The sequence below is a fragment of the Brachyhypopomus gauderio genome, chromosome 20 (assembly GCF_052324685.1).
Source record: "Brachyhypopomus gauderio isolate BG-103 chromosome 20, BGAUD_0.2, whole genome shotgun sequence".
NCBI classification, from domain to species: Eukaryota; Metazoa; Chordata; class Actinopteri; order Gymnotiformes; family Hypopomidae; genus Brachyhypopomus; species Brachyhypopomus gauderio.
Window position 1 is genome coordinate 14,372,602 of NC_135230.1, and position 26,042 is coordinate 14,398,643.

The 26,042-nt window shown below is 43.9% G+C and overlaps 4 protein-coding genes across 7 annotated transcripts in view; 1 reads left to right on the forward strand and 3 right to left on the reverse strand.

Annotated features, from left to right (window-relative positions):
* Nucleotides 1-87: 87 nt before the first annotated feature.
* Nucleotides 88-4,515, reverse strand: timmdc1 (translocase of inner mitochondrial membrane domain containing 1). Of its 2 annotated transcripts, none has more exons than XM_076983525.1 (8): nucleotides 4,388-4,515; nucleotides 3,613-3,879; nucleotides 3,107-3,269; nucleotides 2,656-2,744; nucleotides 2,494-2,561; nucleotides 2,291-2,369; nucleotides 1,236-1,346; nucleotides 88-1,128 (listed from the first exon to the last, which is right to left on the reverse strand). In XM_076983525.1, the coding sequence occupies exons 1-8, from the start codon at nucleotides 4,435-4,437 to the stop codon at nucleotides 1,002-1,004; spliced, it is 954 nt and encodes a 317-aa protein (XP_076839640.1). In that variant the 5' UTR covers nucleotides 4,438-4,515; the 3' UTR covers nucleotides 88-1,001. The 2 variants fall into 2 exon arrangements, with proteins under 2 accessions (XP_076839640.1, XP_076839641.1); XM_076983526.1 differs by lacking the exon at nucleotides 4,388-4,515 and adding an exon at nucleotides 4,035-4,377.
* A 1,073-nt stretch (nucleotides 4,516-5,588) lies between these two features.
* poglut1 (protein O-glucosyltransferase 1) lies at nucleotides 5,589-11,906 on the reverse strand. The gene is made up of 11 exons (XM_076983524.1): nucleotides 11,771-11,906; nucleotides 11,273-11,363; nucleotides 11,014-11,157; nucleotides 10,786-10,921; nucleotides 10,516-10,637; nucleotides 10,266-10,325; nucleotides 9,995-10,094; nucleotides 9,766-9,824; nucleotides 6,626-6,793; nucleotides 6,398-6,454; nucleotides 5,589-6,294 (listed from the first exon to the last, which is right to left on the reverse strand). The coding sequence occupies exons 1-11, from the start codon at nucleotides 11,844-11,846 to the stop codon at nucleotides 6,138-6,140; spliced, it is 1,170 nt and encodes a 389-aa protein (XP_076839639.1). The 5' UTR covers nucleotides 11,847-11,906; the 3' UTR covers nucleotides 5,589-6,137.
* LOC143484668 (calsequestrin-2-like) lies at nucleotides 11,509-19,624 on the forward strand. Of its 2 annotated transcripts, XM_076983523.1 has the most exons (12): nucleotides 11,509-11,575; nucleotides 12,751-12,994; nucleotides 13,727-13,811; nucleotides 13,967-14,067; nucleotides 14,537-14,648; nucleotides 17,342-17,415; nucleotides 17,673-17,803; nucleotides 17,891-17,936; nucleotides 18,022-18,076; nucleotides 18,199-18,299; nucleotides 18,387-18,461; nucleotides 19,058-19,624. In XM_076983523.1, exons 2-12 carry the CDS (start codon nucleotides 12,758-12,760, stop codon nucleotides 19,274-19,276), a joined length of 1,236 nt encoding a protein of 411 aa, XP_076839638.1. In that variant the 5' UTR covers nucleotides 11,509-11,575; nucleotides 12,751-12,757; the 3' UTR covers nucleotides 19,277-19,624. The 2 variants fall into 2 exon arrangements, with proteins under 2 accessions (XP_076839638.1, XP_076839637.1); XM_076983522.1 differs by lacking the exon at nucleotides 11,509-11,575 and having other exon boundaries at nucleotides 12,563-12,994.
* Nucleotides 19,625-21,183: 1,559 nt separating this feature from the next.
* Nucleotides 21,184-26,042, reverse strand: part of LOC143484667 (vang-like protein 1) — a 41,774-nt gene continuing 36,915 nt past the window's right edge. For both annotated transcript variants that reach the window (XM_076983520.1, XM_076983521.1), the window contains exons 8-9: nucleotides 25,053-25,290; nucleotides 21,184-24,658 (exon numbers count right to left, since the gene is read on the reverse strand). In XM_076983520.1, coding sequence (XP_076839635.1) covers nucleotides 24,398-24,658; nucleotides 25,053-25,290 — 499 coding nt within the window. In that variant the 3' untranslated portion in view covers nucleotides 21,184-24,397. The remainder of the gene's footprint in view (nucleotides 24,659-25,052; nucleotides 25,291-26,042) is intronic.

The following is a 26,042-nucleotide window of genomic DNA, read 5'->3' on the forward strand; positions in this document are numbered from 1 at the left end:
ACTACCGGTTTTTGTTCATTTTTTAATAAAGTGAATCATTTCTACCAATGTGTAATTACAATAAAGCCACAATGCATACAACCCGAATGCTCTCATATTCATATTGCTTTTAATTTGTTCCATTCATTCTATTAATTCACACATTAAGATATAACACATATTCCTTCCTTAACAAAAGTTAACTTAATGTTTAATGTAATTTTGTTTTTGCTTCCCTTTTTACCAAATAGTAAAATATTTTCCAAAATAACACACCGATTAATTTTTACAAACCTTTACAAATATAAACATTCTTTAAAAATCATTTGATTTCTATAAAAACCTAAATTACACGAGTTCCAGCCGTTTCGAGAACACTGCAATACATGGTTTGCACTCTTGGCGGTGCTGTTGAGCTGTGAACGGTTTGTCTCCGTCTGGGACGGAGCCGCAGCTGCCGTCACGTCTTGTTTACACAAGGGGCAGAGACACTGTTCCAGCATCTGACAGTCTCGGGGAACCAGTCCTCCCGTCCAAACTCACGAACCATCTCTTAATCCAACGAAAGGGCATGGCAATAGTTTACAACGTCATAACTTAGTTTGTGCTGGTACGCACTGTGTCGTCACCAGCCTTTACGAGTCCATGAAAATCACGAGTGCGATTTTTTTTCCAATTATAGCAAAGCGAACCCATTTGAAAAGTTTAGAATTGTATAAGTCTTAAATTAAATTACATGTTTGGAGTTGTTGCAAAATGCACATACGAAACTTCTTTCCAAATACGGCAGTGTATTAAGAAAACAAGTATATTCTAAGTTTTACTTTTATTGCTGACAAATAAATACGAAAAGCATGAAATAAGTCTTTGAATGTAGTACAGAAGTTTACATATGAGGAAAACGAACAAAGGCAAATTCTCCTCCAGAGGTTTTAGTTTTGAGCTCAAATAAACATTTTCCAAGCATTAGGATTCTGTATTTTTGTCCATAATGTGTTACGTCACTGAAGTCAAGCTTTTTGTCATTGGGTGCCCTCGTTCCTGGGCTGACTAAGCAGCTCCTCAATTCGCTGAAGGTGAGCATCTACATTCTGGTCCTGCCCACTGATTTCACCAATCAGGTCGTCTGTGAGCTGCAGCCGTGCGTTCCTACAAAAGAAGACAGCTCTTACAAAGTAGACTTGCTTTTGCAAATAAACTTATTAATATGTCATTGTTGTATTCGTAGGGGGATTTTCGGTAGAATGGCAACCTACCACTCGGCCAGTCTCAGCTCATACAGCTCTCGTCGTTCTCGCCGTCTTTGCTCACGCATGGTCTCTCCATTCAGCTTCTGCAGGCCAACCAGAAACAGCCCGGCAGGGACCCTGCAGCCACGTGACCACAGGTCAGCCTCATCACACATGCTTTCCTTTTGTTTTTTACCACATACATTAACGTGTCTGCCCAACGATCACTCAAACTCACACGTACGCATGCATGCGCACGCACACTCACACACACACACACACACGAGCCGTCCCAGAGCCTGGCGTTATTTAGAGCGTTATGCGGTGATTCGATTAGCTGCCTGGTTTCTTCCGGCCAGCCTCCTCGCTGCACCTGGCCACACGCTGGCGCCGTTCACGCAGCCGTCAGGCACTCCAGGTGCGAGCCAGCACTCCAGCGCCAGCGCCTCCGGGCAGGGAGGGAGGAGGGTCGGGGGGGTGGCGGTCCCTGGAGAGGCTAAACACGACAGCGCCACTGGCTGGGGAGGATGGGCCATCTCAGCAGCGGAGTCACAGAAGCGGATGGGTGATTTTTATTTTTTTTTTTGGTTTGTTTTTAGCTGCAGGGAGCCCATGCCGAGCACCAAGCCAAAGCATAGATGGGCGGAGCCAGGCAGAGGGGCAGAACAAAATGAAATGGAATAGTGACAGCTAAAATAAATAAATAAATCGCCCAGTGCAGCTGTTGGATAAGATAATCTTGCTGCTGTGCCCTCAAGTTCTGGGCCTTCTGGACGGCACATGGGTACCTCTGGCAGTGTGTGTGTCGGAGAAGGAGGAGATGCAAATGAACACAGAGTTGCGGGAGAGGGCGCAGCTGTCCACCAGAATGCCAAAGGAGATGGGAGATGGAGAGGGGTTAAAGGGTGACTGTGAGAGTGGGGCGTGAAGAGTTGCCCCGGGGTAAAGCAGCCTCTCGAGACCCAGTGTGACAGCACAGTAAGGCACCCACATCCCAGTCCTCTCACCACTGCGTTTCCCCCCCGCCAACAACAGCTACCCCTTCGGAATCAGCGAGTTCAAGCAGATCCTTCTCTACTCACCCCAAAGCAGCTCCGATAGCCGATCCTGCCACCAATCCCCTGAGCCCGAGGTTCATCCGGAATACGCCGCCAGTCACAGCTACACACAGAAGAAGAGGACTCGCTTATGTCAATGAACATCAAAAGACAATGAAAAATAACATATACACCGTGCAACTCAACTATACTAGCCGCGGATCATTAAAGGAGGAGAAGACCCTTACCGCCAGCCAGGGCAAAATGGGACATGGCATTTTTGTCTCTGTACACAGAAAGTCCAGTACTGACGGTGCTGTAGGGACGACAGAGGAGCCCATCAGAACCGGCCTTCACAGGCAAGACGGCTGGACTCCAGCCGAGGCCACTGCGTATGTTTAAGAACTCACTTAAAGATGGTGGCGAACACGGTCATTCTCCAACTCCACCTCCAGCCGTACCGGATGAAACCCCGGATGGCAGCGTTGTGGGCCGAGCGCTAGCGTCCCAAAGGAAAACAAAAACAAACACTGAGATTTGCTTAATGACTTAAAGAAGTTCCAGAGTGGATCCCTCTGGCCTGTCTCTGTAGAACAGTTCAGTGTGCAGTCGTGCAGTTTGCAAATTTATACTGCCACTAAATTACATCACATACATGGTGATTGCGGTTTCACCAACATTGTGGATGTTTTTTAAATAACTAAAGTGCGCGCACACACACATACCCACATTAAATATAGGTGAACTGGAAATTCCGAAGTCATATTTGGGTCCTAAAACAGATGTTTTCTTGCAGGAAGATCATTGACCAGTGTTATCTCCCCGACGCTAATGTCCACATTCAGGTACTTTTGCCCTTACCACTGCTTCCACTCGGCTCTCGTAGACCTCCGCATGGCTGAGCTGGATGAACCTCTGGCGGGCGTGTCGTGCTGCGGGTAAGCCTCCATAGAGCAGACCCACCACGGCTGCCATCACGGCACTCTTTCCGACGTTCCGCACCTCCTCCGAGGTCTGTCCATCTCTAGGGCCAGTGCGTGCAGTCAGCGTCAAGGTCAGGCAGATGCAAGATTACCGTGCCCGAGGTTTAAAAATAAGGCTTAAGACTTTTCTATAAAGTGAGAGCATCTGAATTGTGAATGTGAACAAAGTCTGCTTGTTGATTGGGTGTTCAAAATGTTTCAAACATGCACCTATGTCAGTGTATTTCAAAAAGCACTTGCAAACTACAATGCATCATCAATCTATGATCACACAATCTTGCTATTGTTTATGACATTAAGTTTACCATTACCCATCAGCATACAAGTACAAACAAAAAAACAGTCATTCCTCATAACACACAGGAGGGGCTGAGACAGACTAACCCTCGGTCGAACAGGTCTTTAACGCGGTCCCATCCCGTGTCTGGGAACTCTGGTTTGCCCACGCATGCCGGTACGGTGCTAAGAGCAGCCTGTGCCTCGCCGCCGTCAGCTGCATGTACTCGGGGCAGGACAGACCCGCAAATGCCCCGCAGCACTTCAACAGCCGACACCCCGGGGCACCTGTGACCTGCGTCCCTTGAACCACACGTGGACGCGCACGTTATGGGGCGCGCAGGGTGCATCGTGCTCCAGCGAGCTGGTAAATCACTGAGGAAAAAACACATGGACAGGAGCTTCGCGTTACCCACAACACTACCCATGACCTCCTGGGAGAAAAGGGGAGATATACAGACAGACTGCGTTAAAGCCTAAAGCGACACAGCTGCTGGATTAAACCTAGATAGCCAGATCAGAATAGTAACCTTAGTAAGCCAAAAGCAAGCGAGGAGACACTGGCTAGTTGTATCGCAATGTCACATTGCTGTATTAGCCAGCCAGCTAACTGAACCTACAAAAGAACTGTGAAGCCTACAGAATCTTTCACCCCGTAATAATTTTGTTATAAAACGTTAACAACATCTACCATAGCACTTTAACTCAGAACTGTCCAGTTAGCACTGACCACTAAAGTCTTAACTTGAATGAGCAGCTAGTATAGCGATATAACAAATCTGGCGACGTATTTCTCAACATTACGTCTCGCTCAATCACACGTAAAACATTAATATATCGTCTTAGATATGTAGCTATATGCATAAATGGGCTTAGCTCCTACCTCAGTACACCTTCACAGTCTGCTACAAAGTCATCACTTCCCTTGTGCATTTCCCCTCATGGCACCACCTAACGGTGGAGGTCTGGAGTTCTTAATAATATCGGTCATGTTTTACCTAAACTCAAAACATTTTTGCTCGAAAAGGTTACACGAGTACATCAACTAGCAACTTTTCTCATATAAAACGAATATTAGGCACTCGTACACAGCATTTGGCCATTCATCGTTTATTGTTTATTGCTTGTTTGGCTTTTGGTCTACTGCGTTTATTATATTAACAAAATGGACCGCAGTGTTTATCTACTTGACTGACAGTGCTCGACAAAACTAAGAAACTGCTCAGGTAATCTTAGAATACTAGAACATATTCAACATTTCAGGGCCGGTGTGGCTTTAGGTAACGGCAAAGTAACATGGTTCACATTCATATTTCTGTGGTACTTGTTGAATTTGGCAACTGCTTATAATCAAAATGCCACCAGTATTCGTGACAACCCTCTTATAGTATCCACGACGGCACAAAACACCTAAAAGACTAAAGCAGGGGCCACCAGCATTTTGAAACCGAGAGCTTCTAATAAAAAGCTCACTAAAGCTCACCACATACGTGAGCTGCATCTAATTAAAAAAATCATTAACATGATCAGTCTTCACATAGATGGATATGTTGGTGAACCATGGACTAGAGCATTAGATCAGGAGTGTCCAAAGTGTGGCCCGTGTTCAAATTTTCATTGGCCCGCAGCCTCTGGTGACCACAGCATTTTATATTTCACCAGAAGATGGCAGTAGACTTAAAAATACGATTTTAGATTTCACCAGAAGATGGCAGTATATACTGCAGTCCCACATCCCCCGCTCTCCCCTCCCTCCCCACGCAGACACCCCCAGAATGGCAGGCTGAATGGTTGGCCCCCACGTTCCACCTCACCAAATCTGCCCTTCACTGCAAAACGTTTGGACACCCCTGCATTAGAGACATAAAGACACGTTTCCACTTCAAATTCAAAACAAGTTGAAGTTCTTGCTGATCTAGACTACCTCCTTAACAAGTTAAATTACACTTATTTTAGATCATGTAGCAAACGACAAAAACCAAAGCAAAACAATAAAAATTGTTGCTGTTTGTTACAAAAAGAAATTATAATGGTTATCTTGTAACAATATTTAGTTTTCTATTGACTAACTGCATCAAATTACATGCAATCCTTTTGTGGGGGGGAGGGGGCATTCTGAAGCACATTGTAAAAATTTCAGAACATTTATCTTAACACATTTCATAATACTAGCACATAATTCATTCATTGTGCTTGCAGAAAGACAGTCATTCATTATTTGGCTAACAAGAACAAACGATCAACTACGACAACAGATTTAGACTATTCAGTCCATCGTTACACATTTATGCTACATTAAGGGAACCTCTCTGTAAAAGACACTACACAGCTGAGCACCTTAACTGTGACGACAGCTGTGCAGGGCTGAGGAGCAGGTCTACAGTGACATAACACTGGCGTCATTGTGATATGGCAGTTTACCATTATGGAGAGAGGAACCCCTCCATTGGAGTGTGCTCAAGTTGCAGACGCACTGTTCACAAACCTACACACAACATCACTAATTGATCCTCCCCCCCACCCCACTAAATGATCCATATTTAAAGCAGCACCAAATAATGTCTGTATAAAAATGGCAGGATGAAGGACGATCATGACACCCCCCCCAGTATAGAATGGAACAGCCCAGCAGGTCAAAGCTCGTTCCTGTTGGGCTTGCGGGTGATCTGGCTGTAACTAGTCTTGCGTTTGGGTTGGTATTGCAGCAGCTTGCTGATGTCGGTGAGGAGCCTCTCCCAGTAGCAGGACACGTCCTCCATGCGGAGATGCTCCTCGATGAACCGCTGCCCCCTAGAGACAAGAAACAGGCACACTCAACAAGTCCATCATAACACTGCTACAAACATCACCACTCTGATTTTAAACTGTGCATGTGGAATTTGGGCAATATTACCTTATTGCAATATCCTCTGCCACTTTGTCGTTTTCCTTAACGAACTGTAGCAGTTCTCTGTTCAACAAATTGCAACACTCAAGATAAGTGAAGATTATTGTTAATTATTATGAAAGGATTATGAAATCCTTTATATTCCTGTATAAAAGAATAAGAGTAAAACATGCTTTTCACTTGTTTTTAATGACTCCAATGTCATATTCTTAGTGTCCAGGAGGTGGCACTCACCTGAGGTCTGAGAGGTCCTGTTTGACGGGGATGTAGTGCACCCAGGGGCGGAGCTGCGGGTAGAAGAACTCCACCCACTCTTCCCCTACATGGAACACCAGGGAGCCACAGAGAAACAGGTGCTTCAAGCGGAAACTGGCTGCTACCCCTCGAAAGTTGAACAGGTATCTATCAGGTGGAAGACGGAGGGAGGGGAGCCGCAAATTGGACTTAAGATTTGACCATTCAAGCTTGTAAAGAACTTTTGAGGAATAATGAGATGAACATTATCAGTGGGTGAGATGTTACCAGATTTAAAGAGGCTAGTTGCCAATCATGACCAGAAAACCTGAAACTACTTTTCACAGCAGAAAAAAGCGCTTTTTATTCCTTACAAGAAACTTCTGTATACTTCAAGTGTCTCTGTATCCAAAGATCTGTATCCACTTAAAGTGGGTCTAAACTTTTACTAAGTTAACATCAATCAATCAATGAGATTTTAAAACACATCAAACTTGCACTACATGTGAACAGGAGCTCTTCTAGTATATCTCTTAAGAGACTCCTTTGGTCTTTGAGATTTTTAGTATGACTGTAAAGCTCACAGCAGAACAGATGGATTAATGTTGATTTCTGCTCTCTTCTGCTGGCATAAATTGTAAGGAACAAAACTGTAAGGAACAAGTTAGTGGGGTGCAAGCTGTCTGCTTATTTTCTGTGTGTCCTGCCCCTGCTCATGTGTGTGTGTGTGTGGCTACAAGCTCGGCAGACAGACAACAGGTATCCCAAGAACAGCCAAAAGCTGAATTCTCCTCAAACTGAACATGACATACTTACAGGTAAATGTTTCCTTGGCCCTACAACACAACTCAAGAAAAATGCAACTGTTCAGCTTCCTCACAAGAACAATCACCTACGGAAACACTGAAGGCACAAAGAACACCACTGAGACGAGACATCACACTCCCCGCCTCTTATGTGTTATAACACTATTCCCCTTTCACAAGTAGAATAACTTCTGAGATAGACCTAGAGTAAACCTTCTGAGTACCCTGTCTAACCACCTTTACGTCATCTTTGTGGACTTTAGCATCTTTGCTGGGAATGGCATTCACCAACACTCCAAGAGGCCACTCATTTCTTTTGACTTGTGTATCTTTAAGAAGCACAATATCTCCTTCTGACAGGTTTGGCCTGTCCACATGCCACTTTCACCTACGTTGAAGTGACACCAGATACTCTTGACGCCAGCGTTTCCAAAATGCATCAGCCAGAGCCTGAACCTGCTTCCACTGCTTGCCGTAGAGGTCCTTGTGGTTGATGGCCATAACTTCGGACATAAGCGTGACCAGAACCTCATGAGTTAGGTGGAGAGTTTTGTAGCAGAGCATCCGCTCCCACACTCCACCCATGTGTGAGGAGTGGGGAGGATTGTATGTCCACGTGCTGCCTCGATCTTGAAGATACGCTGTCAGTTCAGGGTCTTCAAAAGTTTATTCTGATTTCTTTGCACGCCCCGACGAAGTTCGTTCCTCTTTCAGGACGGAAAAGATGGACAAAGCCACGGACAGTTGTGAGAATCTCCTCAATGCATTTACAAAACTTCGATGTGCACAGCCCTTGAAACTAGGCAGGTGAAGATAACCTCCCAGCGGTTGTTCTCAGGAATGCCACCTCGAGTTCGTCTTGCACTGACGGTCCATGGGCCAAATACGTCGACACCTACATTTGTGAATGGTGGACCTGGGTTGAGTCGTTCAACAGGTACATTTGACATCTTTTGTTTTACCTCTTAACTTGTTGCAGATCACCAGCATTTTATCTCCAACTAGCCACAGACCAGTCGAACGGACAGCACCTTCCGTCAGATGTCTGCCCTGGTCTGCACTCTGTTCGTGGCAATGCCTTACCAATACGGTTGCTACATTAGTGTTTTGTGCTGAGGAAGTGCCACTGTTCAGGGCTTGTGGATTTCCTAATGTGGGCAACTCTGTTGGCTTACATCCACATAAATTCTTCTGCTTGTGTTGTGGATGTAGCCTAAAACAATCCCAACTGTCCGTGCAGAATTTGAGCTTGTGGATGTCTGTGTCCAGTTCATCAGTAATCAAGTCGGCTATTTCTGTGGCCATGACAGCAGCACAAAGGTCCAATCATGGAATGGTGTGCACAGGGTGTGGGGCCAGCTTTGACTTACCCATGAGAAATCCAATGTGACTGTTCCCCTCTATGTCTGAAGCTTTGAGGTAAGCCATTGCTGATATGGCAATAGTGGATTCATCAGAGAAGAAGTTCTCTGGGTCTTGCTGAGCACAGCGAAAAGGACACATAGGTTCAAGCTCAGAGTGAGTCAGCCCACAGTCTCCACTGTGTTTCCTTCGGCGCTGGTAAAGGATCATCCCATCCAGCTTGTTCAGCTGACAGCTCTCTGACAAGAGCCTTACCTTGGATAGTTACAGGTGACACGTATCCCAGGAGATCGTAAAGGCCATTGACAGTAGACAAGATGCCCCTTCTAGTGAATGGCTTCTTTTCTCTAGATACGTGGATGGTAAAAGTGACAGACTCTAGATTCTATGTAAGTCCTAGACTCCGTTGCAGTGGTAAAGGGTCTACGGCCAACTCCAACTCCAGCTCTCTCTCCAGGGAGAGAGATATCCATTACTAGCACGTCATCCTGCAGTCTTGAACGACCCTGAGCATGTTTTTAGAGTGTATGCTGATCCTTCTCCTTTAAGTGCTCAAAGAACTCTGCCCAGTGACTTGTTGCTTTGTTCATCAAGAACTTCATAGGCAGACAGACAACGGGTATCCCAAGAAATGCCAGAAGTTGAATTCTCCTCAAAGCTTTACTCGATTCTCACTTGTAAATAAAAACTGTTATATAGACATACAAACGTATCTTAGTTTACATCAAACATAACGCAATATAAATTTATGCAGCAACTGAACATGACATACTTACAGGTAAATGTTTCCCTGGCCCTACAACACAACGCAAGAAAAATGAGACTGTTCGGCTTCCTCACAAGGACAACCACCTACGGAAACACCGAAGGCACAAAGAACACCACTGCGACGAGATGTCACACTGTGACACCTTCACATGATGATCCATTTTCTTATTTGCATCAATATGCTAACATACGGTATATTCTTACTTGTATTCGCAGTGGTCAACCAGAGGAATTTCTTTGGCCGGGGGTCTTCCCAGAGTGTCCTGGGGGCCGGAGTGAGAGAGGAAGTGAGGGGAGGGGACATTAAGAATTGAAAAAGAACATTTCCCACCAGAGTTCTGCACTCATCAAATTCATCCGAGTTACAGTAGTGGGAACTGGCTCCGATTTATTCAGCAGTGAAGTAAACGTCGCATGTGGTTGGTGGCCAGACCTTCTCAGACTTCCACGCCTGGTTCTTGGTGTACTCAGCGTCCACCAGGTCAGGAGCCTCCCTCGAGAGCAGGATCAAAGGGTCTCTCTCTGAACTCGTCCTGCGTGCGGGAACATAGAGGCTGCTTTCAGGAAACATCTCCAAACGCTGATGCAGAGTACAAGGAGGACACGCAGAGCTGTACTAATATAGCACACCAGTCTGCCCTTCAGTGCCCCAGATGAGCAGAACTGCAAGCAATGCAACACTGAGGAAGAACGCCGAGACTGACCTGGATCCTCTGAAGAACCCTTTGGAATATTTATTTTTCCAGGGCCACTGAGCTGCTGACCTGAGAGTGAGACACAAAGAGAGACACACAAACCAAGAGAGATTTACAAAAACACCTTGGAGATAGTCATTTCTCCCTATAGTCAACGAAATCAGATTTTCCCTTTGTACCAAGTACTACAGACATGTATTCAACCTTTGCTGTGATGATGTGTTTTAGGATGGACACAGTAAGGGGGGGGTTGACTTGCTTTTTCAGATCCTCTCTCATCAGGTCCCAGCGACCCAGTCCAGTGGGGTAGATGGGCCACACTGCAGGACCTCCCTCCCAAAACGTCCAGGCAGGGTACATTATGTCCCAGTACTCTGGTGTCTGACAACACGAAGGAGAGTCAACGTTCACTACAATGAGACCCACATGGCGATCACGAGCACCAGAATAATTTTGCACACTAGGTAAACTAGTGATATTTTTGTATTGGCATTTTAAGGTTTGGGTTTGTGTGCGTATAATTCTACACCTTGCTGAAGGAGAGCACAGGTAGCACTGGCTGAACCCATCTAGGCACCTGAGGATAGTCCCTCACATTGATTACCATCTCTGCATCAGGTAATCGGTCAATCATTGTCAGGATAAAATGTTCCACCCCACTGCATCTGCACATAGAGAAAGTAGGCTATTGTTTATATGTGTGTGTCTATTCACATACATTAAACACATAGTAGATTGATTGGTTTATTGTGCGCACCTTGCTGGGAACATGCATTCCTGTTCTCTGTACAGTTTGTGGCCAATAATCTGGTAATGTGTCCCCACACCACGCCGCACGGTGTCTGCCATCAGTTCTTTTGATATGCCGTCCCGGAATGGCATCAGATCGTTTTTCAGGACGCTGGAGGGTGAAAACACAAAGTTAATACGAATTCGTGAAAATTTTGCTTTGCGATTGACATGTTGTTGTTATTGTTTCTGTTACTTCAAAAGGAAAGCTATTTTGATAAATGTACCTGATGTGACAGCTGCAATTCTCCTGGCTGCATGGCTGGTAGTCTTTGGTTGCCGCTATGATCTTATTGAGATATTTCTGCCATCGTTTTTCTAGAGTAAATGTGAACATTTAGGAGATGTTAGAACACCCTAACAACTCAAACACTCATCTGGTGCAAACAATGTTAGAGTAAAGTTCAACTTCAAATGTTGCAACTGCATTGTTTGTGACTACGAGGACCATCTACTCCCATTTCACGGGCACCACGTACACGATCTCACAGCCTGGTGGGAGTTTAAATCACACAGGTATTTAAATCAAGGTAAGACGCGTTAAATCAACGGGGATTTAACGGACAGACGCAGCTAATGCTAACTAGCTAACTAACCTTCTAAGAAAAGGACGCCGGTCACCCAGTCATAATGAATGAATACTTCGCTGTTTCAATATTTAAAAACTCGGAGGTGGACAATGAGGCTAAATTGTTACAAAACCTACATGTCACGCTAGTGCTCACCTTTTTCCGCAAGGCTAAAGTCTGTCCCACTCAGGAGCAAAAAGGAAAGCGGCACGGACAACCAGACCAGCTCCATTTCTGTGCTTCGTTTAGTTGTGACTGGGAAACTTTCTCCCCTGTTCGACGGGCTGTTAGTTTAGCCTGAAAGTTAAAAGTCACTGAATAACTCTCGTATACGTTAAAAGTCCCTCTCGGGCGACTGGACTCAAAATAATCCAGTAAATGTTATATGTTATAAAATGTTTTATAAAATTGTAAATGTTATAAGAAATAGATTTTTAAAAAGAATAATAAATAAATATAGAGAGTTGAATTTGTCACTCCCTACTTGAAATGTACCATACTTGTTTGTAGGTTTATTATTTGAAGTGTAGTACATTACAATAGTATCAAAGCAGTATGAGAATCGAAGCTAATAAGACCCACCTGTGCAAACATGAAGTGCCCTATTTATGCTTCAATTACTTCTATTACATAGAAGGTTTCAGAGTAATTCCCAGTAATACTCCTAACTGCCCTCATTTTCATGGGCACATCCTCTATATTTATCTCAGAAACAAGAGGGGGTCCTAAAAATGGCCTAGAGACACTGGGGAATGGACACACTTGTGTAAGTTAGACCTATGTAGTTATCTGTTAAAGCAGTCAGGTCTCCACATGACTAGTCTGAGAGAGCGAGAGAGTGAATGAGAGAGAGAGAGAGAGAGAGAGAGAGAGAGAGAGAGAGTGCTGGTGCTAACGTTTCAGCCATTTCTGACTGATGAAACTGAAATGCTGCTTGCCACACTTTCATATTTCTGAAATCCTTCTTCTCCCTTTTATCTTTGTTGGGAGGGGCTGATCTCTCTCGAGGGACCCTTACTGTCCCTTTGGGACTCTTTGCACTCTTCACTCTTCATCTCTCTCTCTCTCTCTCTCTCTCTCTCTCTCTCTCTCTCTCATATCTCCTTCCTCTCATCTTCGGACCCTGCACTCTCCAGAAGCGCCATGCCGCCCCTCTGGCTTCTCCTGATCTCCTGCTCGGGGCTCCTCCACCGCGGCTTGGCCGAGGAGGGCCTGGAGTTCCCCAGCCTGGATGGCAAGGACCGCGTGCTGGACATCAACGAGAGGAACTTCAAGAAGGCTATGAAGAAGTATGACATGCTGTGTCTGCTCTACCATGAGCCTCTGCCCTCCGACAGGGAACTGCAGCAGCAATTCCAGGTGCGGGAGATGGTTCTGGAGGTAAGAGAGGTAGACTTTTTTTTTGGGCAACTGGGTTAACTGGTCATGATGGTGGTTAAAACATGAGTGTTCCGTATTTATAAAAACCTACATTTCATTTTGTGGTGGTACTATTGTTTATGTCTGGAGCTGACAGCAACAATGCCAGTTTACCTGCATCTGATATCATAATTCTGTGGCTTCGTGCGTAACGGGTTAAAAGAGAATCTGTTGCAAGCTTGCAAGTCTCTCATTTCCTGGTCCCCGTGTTGCACGGTGGGCAGTGGGCAGTGGGTGGACTCATTACAGCAGCAGTCTGACTGAATGATCTCAGCAGTGGCCTCAGATCAAATCCTCCCAATGTGCTGGGAGGCTGCAGGTGCCAGAGCAGTTTGCACAAGCTGCCCGTCAGGGCCTGGAGAATAATTGGTGCATACGTCGGTGAAGGAAGTGACCTGATTCAGAGGCTGAAAAAAGACCAAAGCTATCTCCAGGGGCCAGAGTATGCGCCCCTCTCGTATCTCACAGTGCTCTCTTTCAGAATCTTTCTCTACACCTGTGCTGATCTAAGTCATAATGTCTTTTGAAGCCACACCGATCAGTGTCAGTGATTCTCCCCGGATATGTTATTTAAATGACCGAGGCACTGCAGTAACAGGTTAAAGCCGGTTCTTGCTTTACTACTCTGTAGATATATACAATATTTTTATTTGAGCCTGGTGTTTTCTCCTTTTTTCTCGCTTGAATTTCCAGCTCACTGCACAAATCCTGGAAGACAAGGATATAGGGTTCGGAATGGTGGACTCTCATAAGGATGCGAAGGTGGCGAGGAAACTCGGTAGGGTTGGGCTTAAGACTCGAACACAATGACTTGATGAAAAACCTTCTTCTCCCATGAAAGGATCAATTTTTGGCCGTAGACACAGCCCTATCGTTACCATCAAACAGTGGCGTTAAAGATTCACCTTTTGTTTATAAACAACACTGTCTTAGGTTTGGAGGAAGAGGGCAGCATTTATGTCTTCAAGGATGAGCGTGTGATAGAGTTTGATGGAGAGCTCTCCGCAGACACATTGGTGGAGTTCCTGCTGGATGTGAGTATAGATGTGTAGGTTTATGCACTTTTAGCAGGTTCACAAGTATCACAGGGGCTTGTCCACATGGCACTTCATGCATATGTAATTTGAATGCTCCTAGCGAACACAAATAACATTAGCAAAAGTGAAGATTCGGCAGAATTTCTCAATCTCCGGAGTGGGAAATCTTACAGACCTTGAAACACATGTATATCTGAGGAGTGAGTGCAAGTCTGTGTGCTTGCGTGTGTTGTCCATGCAAGCGCGTGCGTGCGTGCATGTGTGTTTTTGCATGTATTTAGCTCTTTGCAATATGCATAGATTTTCTTCTGGTTACTGAATTATTTAGCTACCTCAATACACACCATACCCCACAAAGATAATACAAGATTGTGTGCATAAGTGTGCATGTATGTGTTTATGTGTTTGCATGTGTATATTTGCATATGTGTGTGTGTGTGTGTGTGTGTGTGTGTGTGAACTCTAGCTGCTGGAGGATGCTGTGGAGCTGATTAGTAACCCCACGGAGCAGCGGGCCTTTGAGCGGATGGATGAAGACATTCGCCTCATTGGCTACTTCAAGGGCAAAGAGTCTGAGCGTGAGTCTCTCCACCCGCTAGCACTCTCTAGTGTGAGCACGTTCATCCAGGAGTTCACTGGAGACTTCTCATTTTGAGCATTTGCAGACTTAATAAGTGTATTTTACAGTTTTTGACGACTGCTAACATGCGTTTCCCAATACTTGTGATACATTGTCAAAACTCTAAACACAGCAACACATTGACCTCACACAAATAGCCAAATAGTTAATATCGTGTTCAAAAGCGTTTCGAGATTAACATAGTCAATCACTGCACAACCACTGTAAAAAAACTAACATTTGATGGCAATACAGAAACAGTATTACATGTAATATTTTACCCTCTCCCAGCAAACAACAGACATTTTACAGTAACATCTGTTGTTTTCTTAGTCAGTTCATTTTTACTGTAATCCGCTTCATTTGGACTTTTTTTTCAAATGTGTGCATTTTTGGCAACATACTGTCTACACAATGAGTGATATTTACTGTTAGGTACTATATGGAATGTAGATTAGACAAAAAAGGAGTCAGTAACAGTTTTGCAGTAAAGGGTATATTTGACTGTATTAGGGACATTACTGTAAATTGTGGCCTAACCCAAAAAAGAATTATCGTAATTGTAAACATAATTAGCCATGGTCCCATATGTGTAAAAATACACATATACAAAAAAAGCCACACAAGGGGGAAATACAGAATACAAAACTGAACAGTCTTGTTAGGTCTAATCTAAACGGCCTTCAGCAGTTGGCCACATGTTTTCATCCACATCACATCTGATGTTGGCCCTTGCCATGCACCTGGGATAGAAAAGCTTGGTATGCCTTATTCACCCCTGGCAGTCTTCAGCTGAAATGTCTCTGCAGCCGGGATCCATTGTATCCAGGAGGGACATTTGGTCATTGGGCCGATGATCATACACCTTCCACCTCCAGACTGAAAAAAGTTCCTTAGTGGGGTTGAGGAAAGGCAAGTAGGGCGGGAGGAAAAGGGACATCACTCTTGGGTGGTCTATAAACCAGTTTGTGATGACATGAGAATGAGAATGCTACATCGTCCCATCACAAATGTCCTCGTGTTTCCTCTCACCTGTTCCCTTTCTGCTTCTGGAACCAGTTGTTGGTAGAGTTCATTCAAAAACAAAAGAAGGAGGTCACTGTTATAGGGACCAATCTGGCATTTGTGAAGGACCAAACCAGCACTTGAGATTGCAGGACAAATTGTTATATTTGGTCCTCTCTGACCCGGTACATTACTGTACTTCATTTTATACTTTATATATATATATATATATATATATATATATATATATATATATATATATATATATATATATATATATATATATATATATATTATAATATACTTCATTTATCTATATGTGCAAAAAATGTGTACAACAGTAATAACTTTTCAGCTGTTTTTGCAGAACTTGGCATTTTATACGATATTGAAGGTTTTGAACCTTAGGTTTTCATTTTTGGCATGCTGTGTACAAGCAATTGTAAATAAGACAAAAACGATCCAGAATTTTGTTATTGGATAACCTTGTGTGTATAGAAAATTTAAGCATTATAAAAACATGTAAAATGACTGCATTTTGTGCCATAACAACATGAATTGAACTAATAGTATAGCCACTGAAAACTGATGTTGTGTTCACTGTGTTTGGAGTTTTGAAAATGTGACTACAGATTGGACAAACGCACGTTAGCAGTCGTCAAAAACTGTAATACACAACAAACATTAATACATAAACAGTTATGGCTGTGCATGGGTAACAGAAAGCATAATATTTAAATTTAACGCTTTAGAAAAAATGACGGCTATAATTGGTGTGAATCAACTAAAATAGGCCGTTATAGGCTGATATCATTGAGGCTAATATGTCATTTGTCTTATGCTTGTTATTTTGCTCAAATAGTGACGCAAGATATGTGTGGTCATACACTATATGCATCTATTGCACATAGTATATGATGTATGAAAAACTTGCACAGACAAAAGAGACACTTCTATTGTGATCCATTTGAAGTGTTCTTGTGTCTTAAGTCTCAAAGTCGTCACTTGAATGGAGTTAGACCAGATTCACAGTGTCATCCCTGCTGCTCTCTGCCTGACAGCAATAGGAGTATTTCATTCTTAGGGCAGCTTGAGTTTTACCAAGGTCTAATTTCAAAATAAAACATGCATGCTTGCCTGTCGTACAACACCAAAGCCCCACTCTCGCCACAACTCGACAGTCTATACCCAGATCTTCCATCGGTGATGTAGATCAAGTGTCTTTGCAGTGAGAACGGGGCTATCGGCTGCTCCCGAGCCTTTATTAAAAATCCCATCTCAAGATGGGGAGATTGAAGAGGCCTCTGCCCTGACCTCCAGGCACATTGTTAAGGCTGCTGCTTTCCTGAAGTACCGTTCGATAGCGGCTCGCCTCCCGTTCTATCGGCGATTTCCCACATTATTGGTTTTTGAAGGAGGTGGGAGGGGTCTTGTTCTCTGGTTATTATTGTGTCACAGTGCTCTCACGTGAAGGTTCCGTTCTGTCACAGTGCTCTCACGTGAAGGTTCCGTTCTGTCACAGTGCTCTCACGTGAAGGTTCCATTCTGTCACAGTGCTCTCACGTGAAGGTTCCGTTCTGTCACAGTGCTCTCACGTAAAGGTTCCATTCTGTCAGTGTTCTCACGTAAAGGTTCCATTTCTTTCAGACTACAAGGCTTTTCAGGGGGCCGCAGAGCAGTTTCAGCCATACGTGAAGTTTTTCGCCACATTTGACAAAGGGGTGAGCATGCCGTCTCATTACAAATTTCAACAGGCACACGTGTTACTACTAACGGTGGGTAGAAAATGATGCCAACGTGCATCACCAGGGCTACACCCATGCCCCTCATCAGGGCCACACCCACACCTCTCATCAGGGGTCCTCACACTGAACCTGGTTATTCATCTAATATCTGTGCAAGATTTTGCTGCATGCCTCTTACCTACAGGAATGCAGAGAAAATCAGCCTGCATTTCTCATATCTTCCCTTGCTGTAGGTGGCCAAGCAGCTGACGCTGAGAATAAACGAAGTGGATTTCTACGAGCCTTTCATGGATGAGCCGGTCACAATACCTGACAAGCCCAACTCGGAGGGCGAGATAGTGGATTTTGTCAATAGGCACCGGAGGTGAATCAACGGACAAAACATTTTGCCAGTTTAGCTAGTTGCACTGCGGTTAAATCTGCCGTTGCTGACTGTGCCGTTTCATCTCAGGCCAACCCTGAGGAAACTACGAGCAGAAGACATGTTTGAGACATGGGTGCGTAACAAAACTCCATTTTGTAGTCCCGTCGCCTCAGAAGTGCCAGTGTAAGATTGAGGCCTTTGTGGCGTTTGTTTCATAGGAAGATGACATGGATGGGATCCACATCGTTGCCTTCGCAGAAGAGGAGGACCCTGGTCTGTCTTTGGATCTGTTCATTCTTCTGCTGAACATGTTCTGTCTAAACACCCCATGGTGAGGGGCTTTGTTCTAGGATCAGTGATCCTGCTCACACTACTTCACACTGCTTCCCTTTTAGATGGGTACGAATTCCTGGAGATCCTGAAAGAAGTGGCCCGAGACAACACCAAGAATCCAGATCTGAGCATAATGTGGATTGACCCTGATGACTTCCCCTTGGTGAGACCTCACAGGGTTAGGGTTAGGTAGAGCACATGCTTCCAAATGACAAGTTTTAGGTCATAATGCTTCATCCTCCCCCCACAGATGACTGCATACTGGGAAAAGACTTTTAAAGTGGACCTCTTCAGACCTCAGATTGGTGTGGTCAATGTCACGGACGTGAGTTGCTCTGAACACCACACGGAATTTCAGATACCTTGAACTCTGCACAGATGCAAAGATGCTTGGCTGGTGAAAAGAGTTTTTGTTGAGATCAAGCCTAGAGGTATCTGATTGGCTGTTATAGCAAGAGTCCCACCCAGTTTGGTGGGACCCTGCTTGAATCCTCACCTTCATTTTCCATCATAAACTTTTAAATCACATCAATCAATCAATCAAAGTTTATTTGTATAGCGCTTTTAACAACTCAAGTTGTCGCAAAGCAGCTTTACAGGATTTTAAATCACATGAAAATTTATTTTAAAAGGACAGCCTATCCGCTGGTGGTTCTATTGGAAATGCCCAAAAATTAAGGCAACCCAGTCTATTTTCTGCCTTGTAAATATAGAGCAGTTTGAAAGTTACACTGAAGTTAGACCTTCTAACATTAGCAATAAACCAAGGAGGAGACATCATCTGAGAATTGGAATCCCACCCTTTGAAAATCCAGTTAATGACTTTAGGTATGATGTTCATTTTGAGGTTAGGTGGACCTTGATCTAGGTTAACGTCAGTGCCTGTAAATCACTTGCACAATTGATGGATGACTTTGACAGGCGGACAGCGTGTGGTTGAACATGCCCAATGACGAGGCACTGCCCACCGCCGAGGAGCTGGAGGACTGGATCGAAGACGTCCTCTCTGGAAAGGTCAACACCGAAGACGACGACGATGATGACGATGCTGATGACGATGAGTCTGACGATGACGACAGTGATGATGATAGTGATGATGATGACGACGACAATGAACAGGGAGATGATGATGATGATTGATTGTTCGATATATCTTACAGTATATCACTTGACTGGCTTTACTGTTTTGTAATGTATTGTGGTACTGCTGCAGTTTTTAGCCTAGACTCCACTTCATTTAGGATTGAGAAGTTTTTGGTTACAATATGAAAATATGATTTCATTGGTGCTTTTAGAAATGTATTTAAAAACTGAATTGTAAAATACATCATTACATAAACAGACTGGTTCTTAAACACTAATGATATAAGAATATTGCCTAAACTGTTTCAATTTTCTCCATGTGTAAGAAATCATTTCTTTTAGCCACTCAGCAGGAAAGATGTACAAGATTTAGTATGTTCTCTGAGTCGCTCCAAACAAATGGTAATTAAACTCTGACTGTGGTGACATTTGTACTGTATTTCATAACATACTGTAATTGTTTTTTTATGAATGCTCAGTTGTGCTCATTATGGGATAATTGTGGCTACAAAGAACCATAAGCATAATCATAAAGGCATCCTGCAAGCCCCATTTGTGTGATGGTCCCGCAGGGAGGGATACAGGACATGGTGCTTAGTGGACAGATGCAGCTCATCTCCATCTGTTCATCCTGAACAACAGCTTCCTGCAGCAAACTCAAAACGATCTGATGAAGACCTGGTCAAAAACGTGGCAGATTCGAGGCAGCTGGGTCTGATGACACTTCTCTCTCTCTCTCTCTCTCTCTCTCTCCTTCTCCTCAGTGACCCTCTGGGTCTGAATTATTCCCATGATCCTGTATTCTGTGGCATCATTTGCTTGTGTTTTACATCACAAGCGGATAGTGAAGGCCTCCCCAGAAACGGGAGGGCTCGCAGCAGCGTGGAACGCTGGCTAAGATCTGGGCCGCCACATCTCGTGCACGCCACAGGCGAAGGCATGGTCTCCCGGGACATCCACTGGAGGTGTATGGCAACGGACTTCTCTTCTGGAAATAGGAAAGGCAGTAGGCACAAACTTGGTTTTGAATGCCGTATTAAAGGGCAGTGAGGTCTCCGTATAGGATCAGATGATTATTAGGACATTGAAACTCTAAGTCTGTCCACTAAAAACAGCATACTCTCATACTGTTAAAGCTGACAGCCAAAACATTCCCTGGTGAATCAGATCTTCTGTCTCTACTGCACCAGCCAGCCTGCCTACAGCACAACCTCCACGCAACCTCGTCGGTTAACTATGCACTGCAGGGCACGAGAGTGATTCATAAAAGACAATGAACAGCTGTTGACTTACTCACACTCAGACTCGCCCTCTCAATTCCTCCCTACAAAGAATTCACTCTTCCAAGATTTATGACACAGGGGTCAAAAACCAGGCACATGACTCAAGTAACAATGAAACCTTAAAGTTCAACTAACCCCAAGTAAGGGTAAAGCACTAACCCAACCCAACAAGGTACGGAGTCACTCTCGTGTCTAGAGCTCTGTTTACTGTCACTGAGATGGGCCAGAGTTTGGAGGGTCATGTCCAAATGTGCAGTTACAGCTGAAAGGTAAAACAACTGTGATTGTACTAAGGTGTACACATGAATGGGTTTGGAAAATCACAACGTATGGCTTTCATTACAATGATTAGTAACATTACTATAATCCTTGATTAAAAATACAATGTTCTGTTTTGCTGCACAAATTATGCTAATTACTATGCTAAAATGATGTTCGGGGATAATAACTTGTCACCCCAAGTTCCCCTCTCCAAAAAAACCCACTATGCCTACAGAAAAAGCAGTAAATAAAACAGTGTTAATTTACAATAGTGTTAGGAACTGATTATTCGTCAGCCAGAGTGATGGTGGACTAGAAATCCTGTAATTATTGTTTCTATGCAAGTCTGTATAAAATCAATTTAATATCTATACAACATTTATATAATATGCGCTGCTATGTAAAAAAAACTTGAGAGCCTTAATGTTCATACAAATATTTATTTCATACAAATGTTTGTGTTGTGAGTTTTGAAACATATTAATAACAACATAACATCAGGTATAGAAATGTTGGCCGTTCAGAGTGACGGGTGTAAAGTGAGAAAGGATTCTTCTCACAATGTTGGGACTTCAGTGACTAAAGTGTGTGTGAGAGCAGGAATGAATTAAGCAGATATACCATATAAATACAAACACCCCATGTAAAAACAGAGGCATGGTCACGCAAGAGAAGTTCATAAAAAGTATTCATCATCAAAAAACATCTGAATGAATTTAAAGGAGGCGACATTTTTTTGTTTGGTTGTTTATGAAAGTAAAAAAATAACATTTGCCTGGTTTGATTTTGTGGCAGAAAAATACCATATAAAATTAGGGATAGGAAAAAAAACAAAACAAAACAAAAACCCAAAAACCCATAATTGGTCATTGACAGTAAACTGTTATGCTAATCAGCAGGCTGACACTTTCCAGTAATCTCTCCTAGAGGGCGCTAAGTGGTCGTCCATATGAAAGGATGATGGCAGAATGCATGGTTATACATTCTGTTGTGTTGCCCCAGGGTTCAAGTGCATGCATATTAGTTTTGCATTCATAAACGCATTCACATGTATTCTGTTTTGCTCTGCCAGGTTTGGTCATGCTCTGCAATGATAAAACACTTATGATGTGACAAATAATGGTTTAAAAAAAGAAGTCACACCAGATGACAAGAAAACATGCTGTGCAAATGATGACAAATGGATTTGTATTTCCTCACACAGACACGGTACACTGCAGTGCTCATCACTGATGCCTGATGAATATGCGAGGATATGTAAATGAGGTCAGAGAAGCCCAGACATTCTAAAATGCTTAACATGAAAAATCTTAATGTATTCTAACAATGAGTTAGAAACTGCAACAAAAAATAGGGTAGATTCATAACCTAACAGATTACAAACAAGTCTCATTGTTTTGGTGTTGCTTGTGACTCCTAAGACATGGGAAAATATTGGTATTCTTGGGTTTTTGCTTTAGATTAAATGTGGAAAATAAATGAAGTTGGAAAACATTTGAGGTAAAAGCTCTTCTTGCCCTTTGTCTTGACATTATGAGATTCTGACCATTAAGTTGTTTCTATTGTGTCCCATTGTTTTATACATTAAGCCACTGTCATTTTTTGTCTAGAACAATTGCACTTTTCTTGTGGTACACTTATGATCTGGTAAAGGCAAAAATAAAACCGGTCTTAAACATATTTTTAAAGTTAATTGCTGATTTCACATGCTGTGTCATTTATATTTACATTTCATATTAGCACCCTGTGCTGCTGGGATAGGTTGACCTCCCATGACTCTGAACTTGATTAAGTGGTTTAGAAAATGAGTGAATGAATTTCATATTATCTGTATGACGCTTTTGGTTCCTATTATGTTCCCAGGATATGGCCGACCTATGGGGCATGGCCCTCCGGGAAGCCTTAGCCCTTGTAAGCTATTGGCTTAACGCAGCACTGGAGTTGAACACTCATGACGACTAGCCTGTAGTCTTCTAGCACCAGAGATCCTGTCTGTTCAGGGCTTCCTCCATGGTCACTGGATCCCATTTCTCAAACACCTCACAAAGAACCAGATGACATCAGAATCCTGCGCTACAGGGTTTTCTCAGAGCAGTAGTGGAAAGAGATCAGGACGTACCTGTACATTCAAAAATGTGCCTTCGTTCGGACAGAACTCAACAAAGCCCAGAGAAGATCCTCTTACGAGGATAGTTCCACCACAAACAACAGTAAACCTAGAAAGCACCATGTGTAGTGGGAGCTCATGCTAATCCACACCCGGCTTGCTTTAACCGCCAAGACCACTTCATTTCAACATTAGCATTCTGGGTCAGGCCAACGCTCTGAATTAAAACATCTACACTCTCAGGGCAAATCCTTTAAATATGAAATCATATATGAATATGTTCGGAATAACAATATGAAACATGATCGTCAGCTTTGTGGGAGGAGTCGGACAGACTCATTCCCACCGCAAAGTGCTCTGGACCAATGAGACTTCAGCATTTGGCAACAGTACTGGTACTATTATCTTGTTGGACCATTGCTGGTTTTGACCTGTTGAGTGTGTTAGTAAGGAGTTTTATGAGACCCACAGTAAAGGCTACTTGATTTATTTGGCCCCTGCAATAATGATCTTGAGATGTTTGAAGACGTCTTTGCCTAGATTCTTCTTCAGAAATCAAACACCAGAATTTCTGAACAAGCTATAGCTTGCAAGCGAAAGATTTAAATGAAACCAAGAATCATAAAACCAAAACCTCAAGGTCTATTACATTTTTTTTTTTGCAAGGAACTTAACACAGAACCTTTATGAACTCACTCCATTATGTACACACTAACACCTCATGTCTGTACACCGCGCTCAAGCATACCATGCTGTGCAAACGGAAAACGTAACGTAAGCAGAAACGGACCGAATATTGACGGGAGAAAAAAAAAAATATCTGGAAGAGACGGGAAGAGTCTGTGCGGAGTGTTAAAAGATCTGTGACTGGGACCACCGTGGCATGTGCCAACCCTGCGAAGCAAAAAGGGTCGTCGCTATAGCAATGACAAGTGGGAGGAGTAGTCCCAGAGAGACCGGAGGCTACGGCAGTACAGGTGGTCTGGAGCGATTCACAGTGTGTTCACCTCAAACGCGAACATGTTTCAGCCGCAGAAGAACTGTGGGAGAGATCCGTCTCTCTTTTCTAAAGGGCCTGACAGCCGTTTTGAGTGGCCCGCAAGAGAGTTCCAACTGCAGAGCATCTCCATTCTCTTCTGTGTGTCGTCCGTTTTATTGTCTCTACTGTCATTTCAAAAATGGAGTTTTGTGTACTATATTCTCTTTTGTTATATTAGTATTTTTTGTACACTCTGCATGACCTGGCGGACAGTGTTGGCCACATCTTTGCATAATCTGTCAGATCCAAAGAAAAAGGGCAAAGCAAACAGATTATGCAAAGATGTGGCCAACACACACACACACACACACACACACACACACACATATATATATATAATATAAAACATTAAAATGAAAAAAAAAAAAAAAACAAAAAACAAAAACTGCAAAACCCCAAAAATCACAAAAAATAATATTTTTTCAAATAATAATAAAACAATTTGTGAGTGACCAAAAGAAAAAATAAAGAGAAAAAGATGATTTGGGCTAAACCGACGTTTCCGACTGTAGCCGCAGGACAAACTTGTGGGACTTGGGGTCAATGAACTCCTCGGAGAGTTTGATGTAGGGGATCTTTTTAGTGGTGACCACCAGGCTGAAGTCTATGCATTTAAGCAGGAAGACAGTGCCGTCTGTCAGGCTGCTGGTGACGGAGGCCTCGCTGATGAGCGTCCAGTGTCGGGACAGCCAGCGATCACGGCTGTACTGCAGCGTGGGACCGGGGCTCAGGTAGCTCTCCAGGAACGCCTGCGTAGAAACACACACACACACACGTTTATCGATGGAGCTATGACTAATGCTGACTAAACCTTTGAACTAAAGTAATAAACAAACTGAATATATTTTTACTTGGGCTTCAATGAATTCAGTATATTAGCTGTGATGCATGCATGTGTAATAAAAGGTATTTGGATGTGATTTAGTACCGTTTTAGATACAAACACTCACACACTCTCACTCCATTCATCCTCAAAACAAAAATGCCTCAACTGAAGGCAAACCAGAGGTCAAAAGGGTGACCTGGTTTCCTTTTGGCTAACTTTAAAGTGATACACGTATATCTCTGTCCACCTACACATGTATCTATGCACCATGTGCACGGCCCAACAAGGCCCACGTGTGCGTGCGCGGCTGGGCCGACCTTGGGCGTCATGCCGTGCGTGATGCAGAAGGCCAGGTGTTGCTGGATGCTCTCCATGCTGTGGCAGTGCTGCTGGCGGGTGGTGCGCAGGTACTTCTGCAGGGCCCGCGCCATGGACGGGAAGACCGCCTGGGCCGCCTCGCGCGGGTCCATCCCCTCGCCCGCCACCGCCTTCCTCTGCTCCTCCTCCTGGACGCGGCGGACGTGCGTGAACGCCTCCTCCACCGCCACCACCAGCCTGGAGTCAGGGAGGGGAGGGTGGCGGAGGTGAGGGGCGTCGGCTCTTGGCTAGCCCCACCCCCTCCCAGGCCGGGGCCTGGACTCGCTGCAGTCTCGTTTTGGACTCGGCGAGGTCAAGCTGAATTTGCGCCCACGCATTCCACTGCATTACGCTTTTCATGGTATATGTGGAACTTCATGGAATTAGATTAGACTGCCTTGGATTTGAGCTTTAGGAAGCAGAGTCCACCAGTGTGGTTTCATTTTACCTAGACGCCACTAGAAATGGGGCCAGACAGGTCAGTCTAAACAGATAGTTTCTGCGTGTACTAGTCATTTAATGCACTTGGAGGAATTAAGTTCAAATATCACCGTGTTTAGGATGATGACTATGACTGCACACAGGGCCGGCGCTAGGGGGGGGCAGAGGGGGGCATTGCCCCCCCAAATTGTGTCTTTGCCCCCCCAAGCACAATGCAAGCAACGGCTTTTTTAATTATCTCTGAACCAATCACAAAAATGCATTTTGCTTTACAGCGTGAAGATATTTCCTTGCTTATTCCTGATTGGCTCTTTGAGTCATATAAAAATCGGCAGACCGCCCCAAATGGTTCAGTTCGGCAGTATATGTTCTGTTAGTGTGAGTGAAAGACAGGTATACTGGTAAACACTCTTCTGAGTTTAAACTGACTTCCACATGATAATATTTGCTTAACTGTGGTTTTTCGTTGCTTTAATGTTACTCACCTCTTACATAGGTGTTGCTTAAAT

Bases quoted from the DNA above. Each gene is read 5' to 3' on its own strand.
- poglut1 (XM_076983524.1), bottom strand. From the start codon at position 11,846: ATGGAGCTGGTCTGGTTGTCCGTGCCGCTTTCCTTTTTGCTCCTGAGT. The intron at 10,095-10,265 runs GTCAGTCTCGGC...TCCCGCACGCAG, and splicing joins GGGTTCTTCAGAGGATCCAG to GACGAGTTCAGAGAGAGACC. The intron at 9,825-9,994 runs GTCTGGCCACCA...TCCGGCCCCCAG, and splicing joins AGGCGTGGAAGTCTGAGAAG to GACACTCTGGGAAGACCCCC.
- LOC143484668 (XM_076983523.1), top strand. From the start codon at position 12,758: ATGCCGCCCCTCTGGCTTCTCCTGATCTCCTGCTCGGGGCTCCTCCAC. The intron at 17,804-17,890 runs GTGAATCAACGG...GTTTCATCTCAG, and splicing joins TTTGTCAATAGGCACCGGAG to GCCAACCCTGAGGAAACTAC. The intron at 18,300-18,386 runs GTGAGACCTCAC...CTCCCCCCACAG, and splicing joins ACCCTGATGACTTCCCCTTG to ATGACTGCATACTGGGAAAA.
- timmdc1 (XM_076983525.1), bottom strand. From the start codon at position 4,437: ATGCACAAGGGAAGTGATGACTTTGTAGCAGACTGTGAAGGTGTACTG. The intron at 3,880-4,387 runs GTAGGAGCTAAG...TTTTTTCCTCAG, and splicing joins GACTGTGAAGGTGTACTGAG to TGATTTACCAGCTCGCTGGA. The intron at 2,562-2,655 runs GTGAGTTCTTAA...TCGTCCCTACAG, and splicing joins GTGTTCGCCACCATCTTTAA to CACCGTCAGTACTGGACTTT.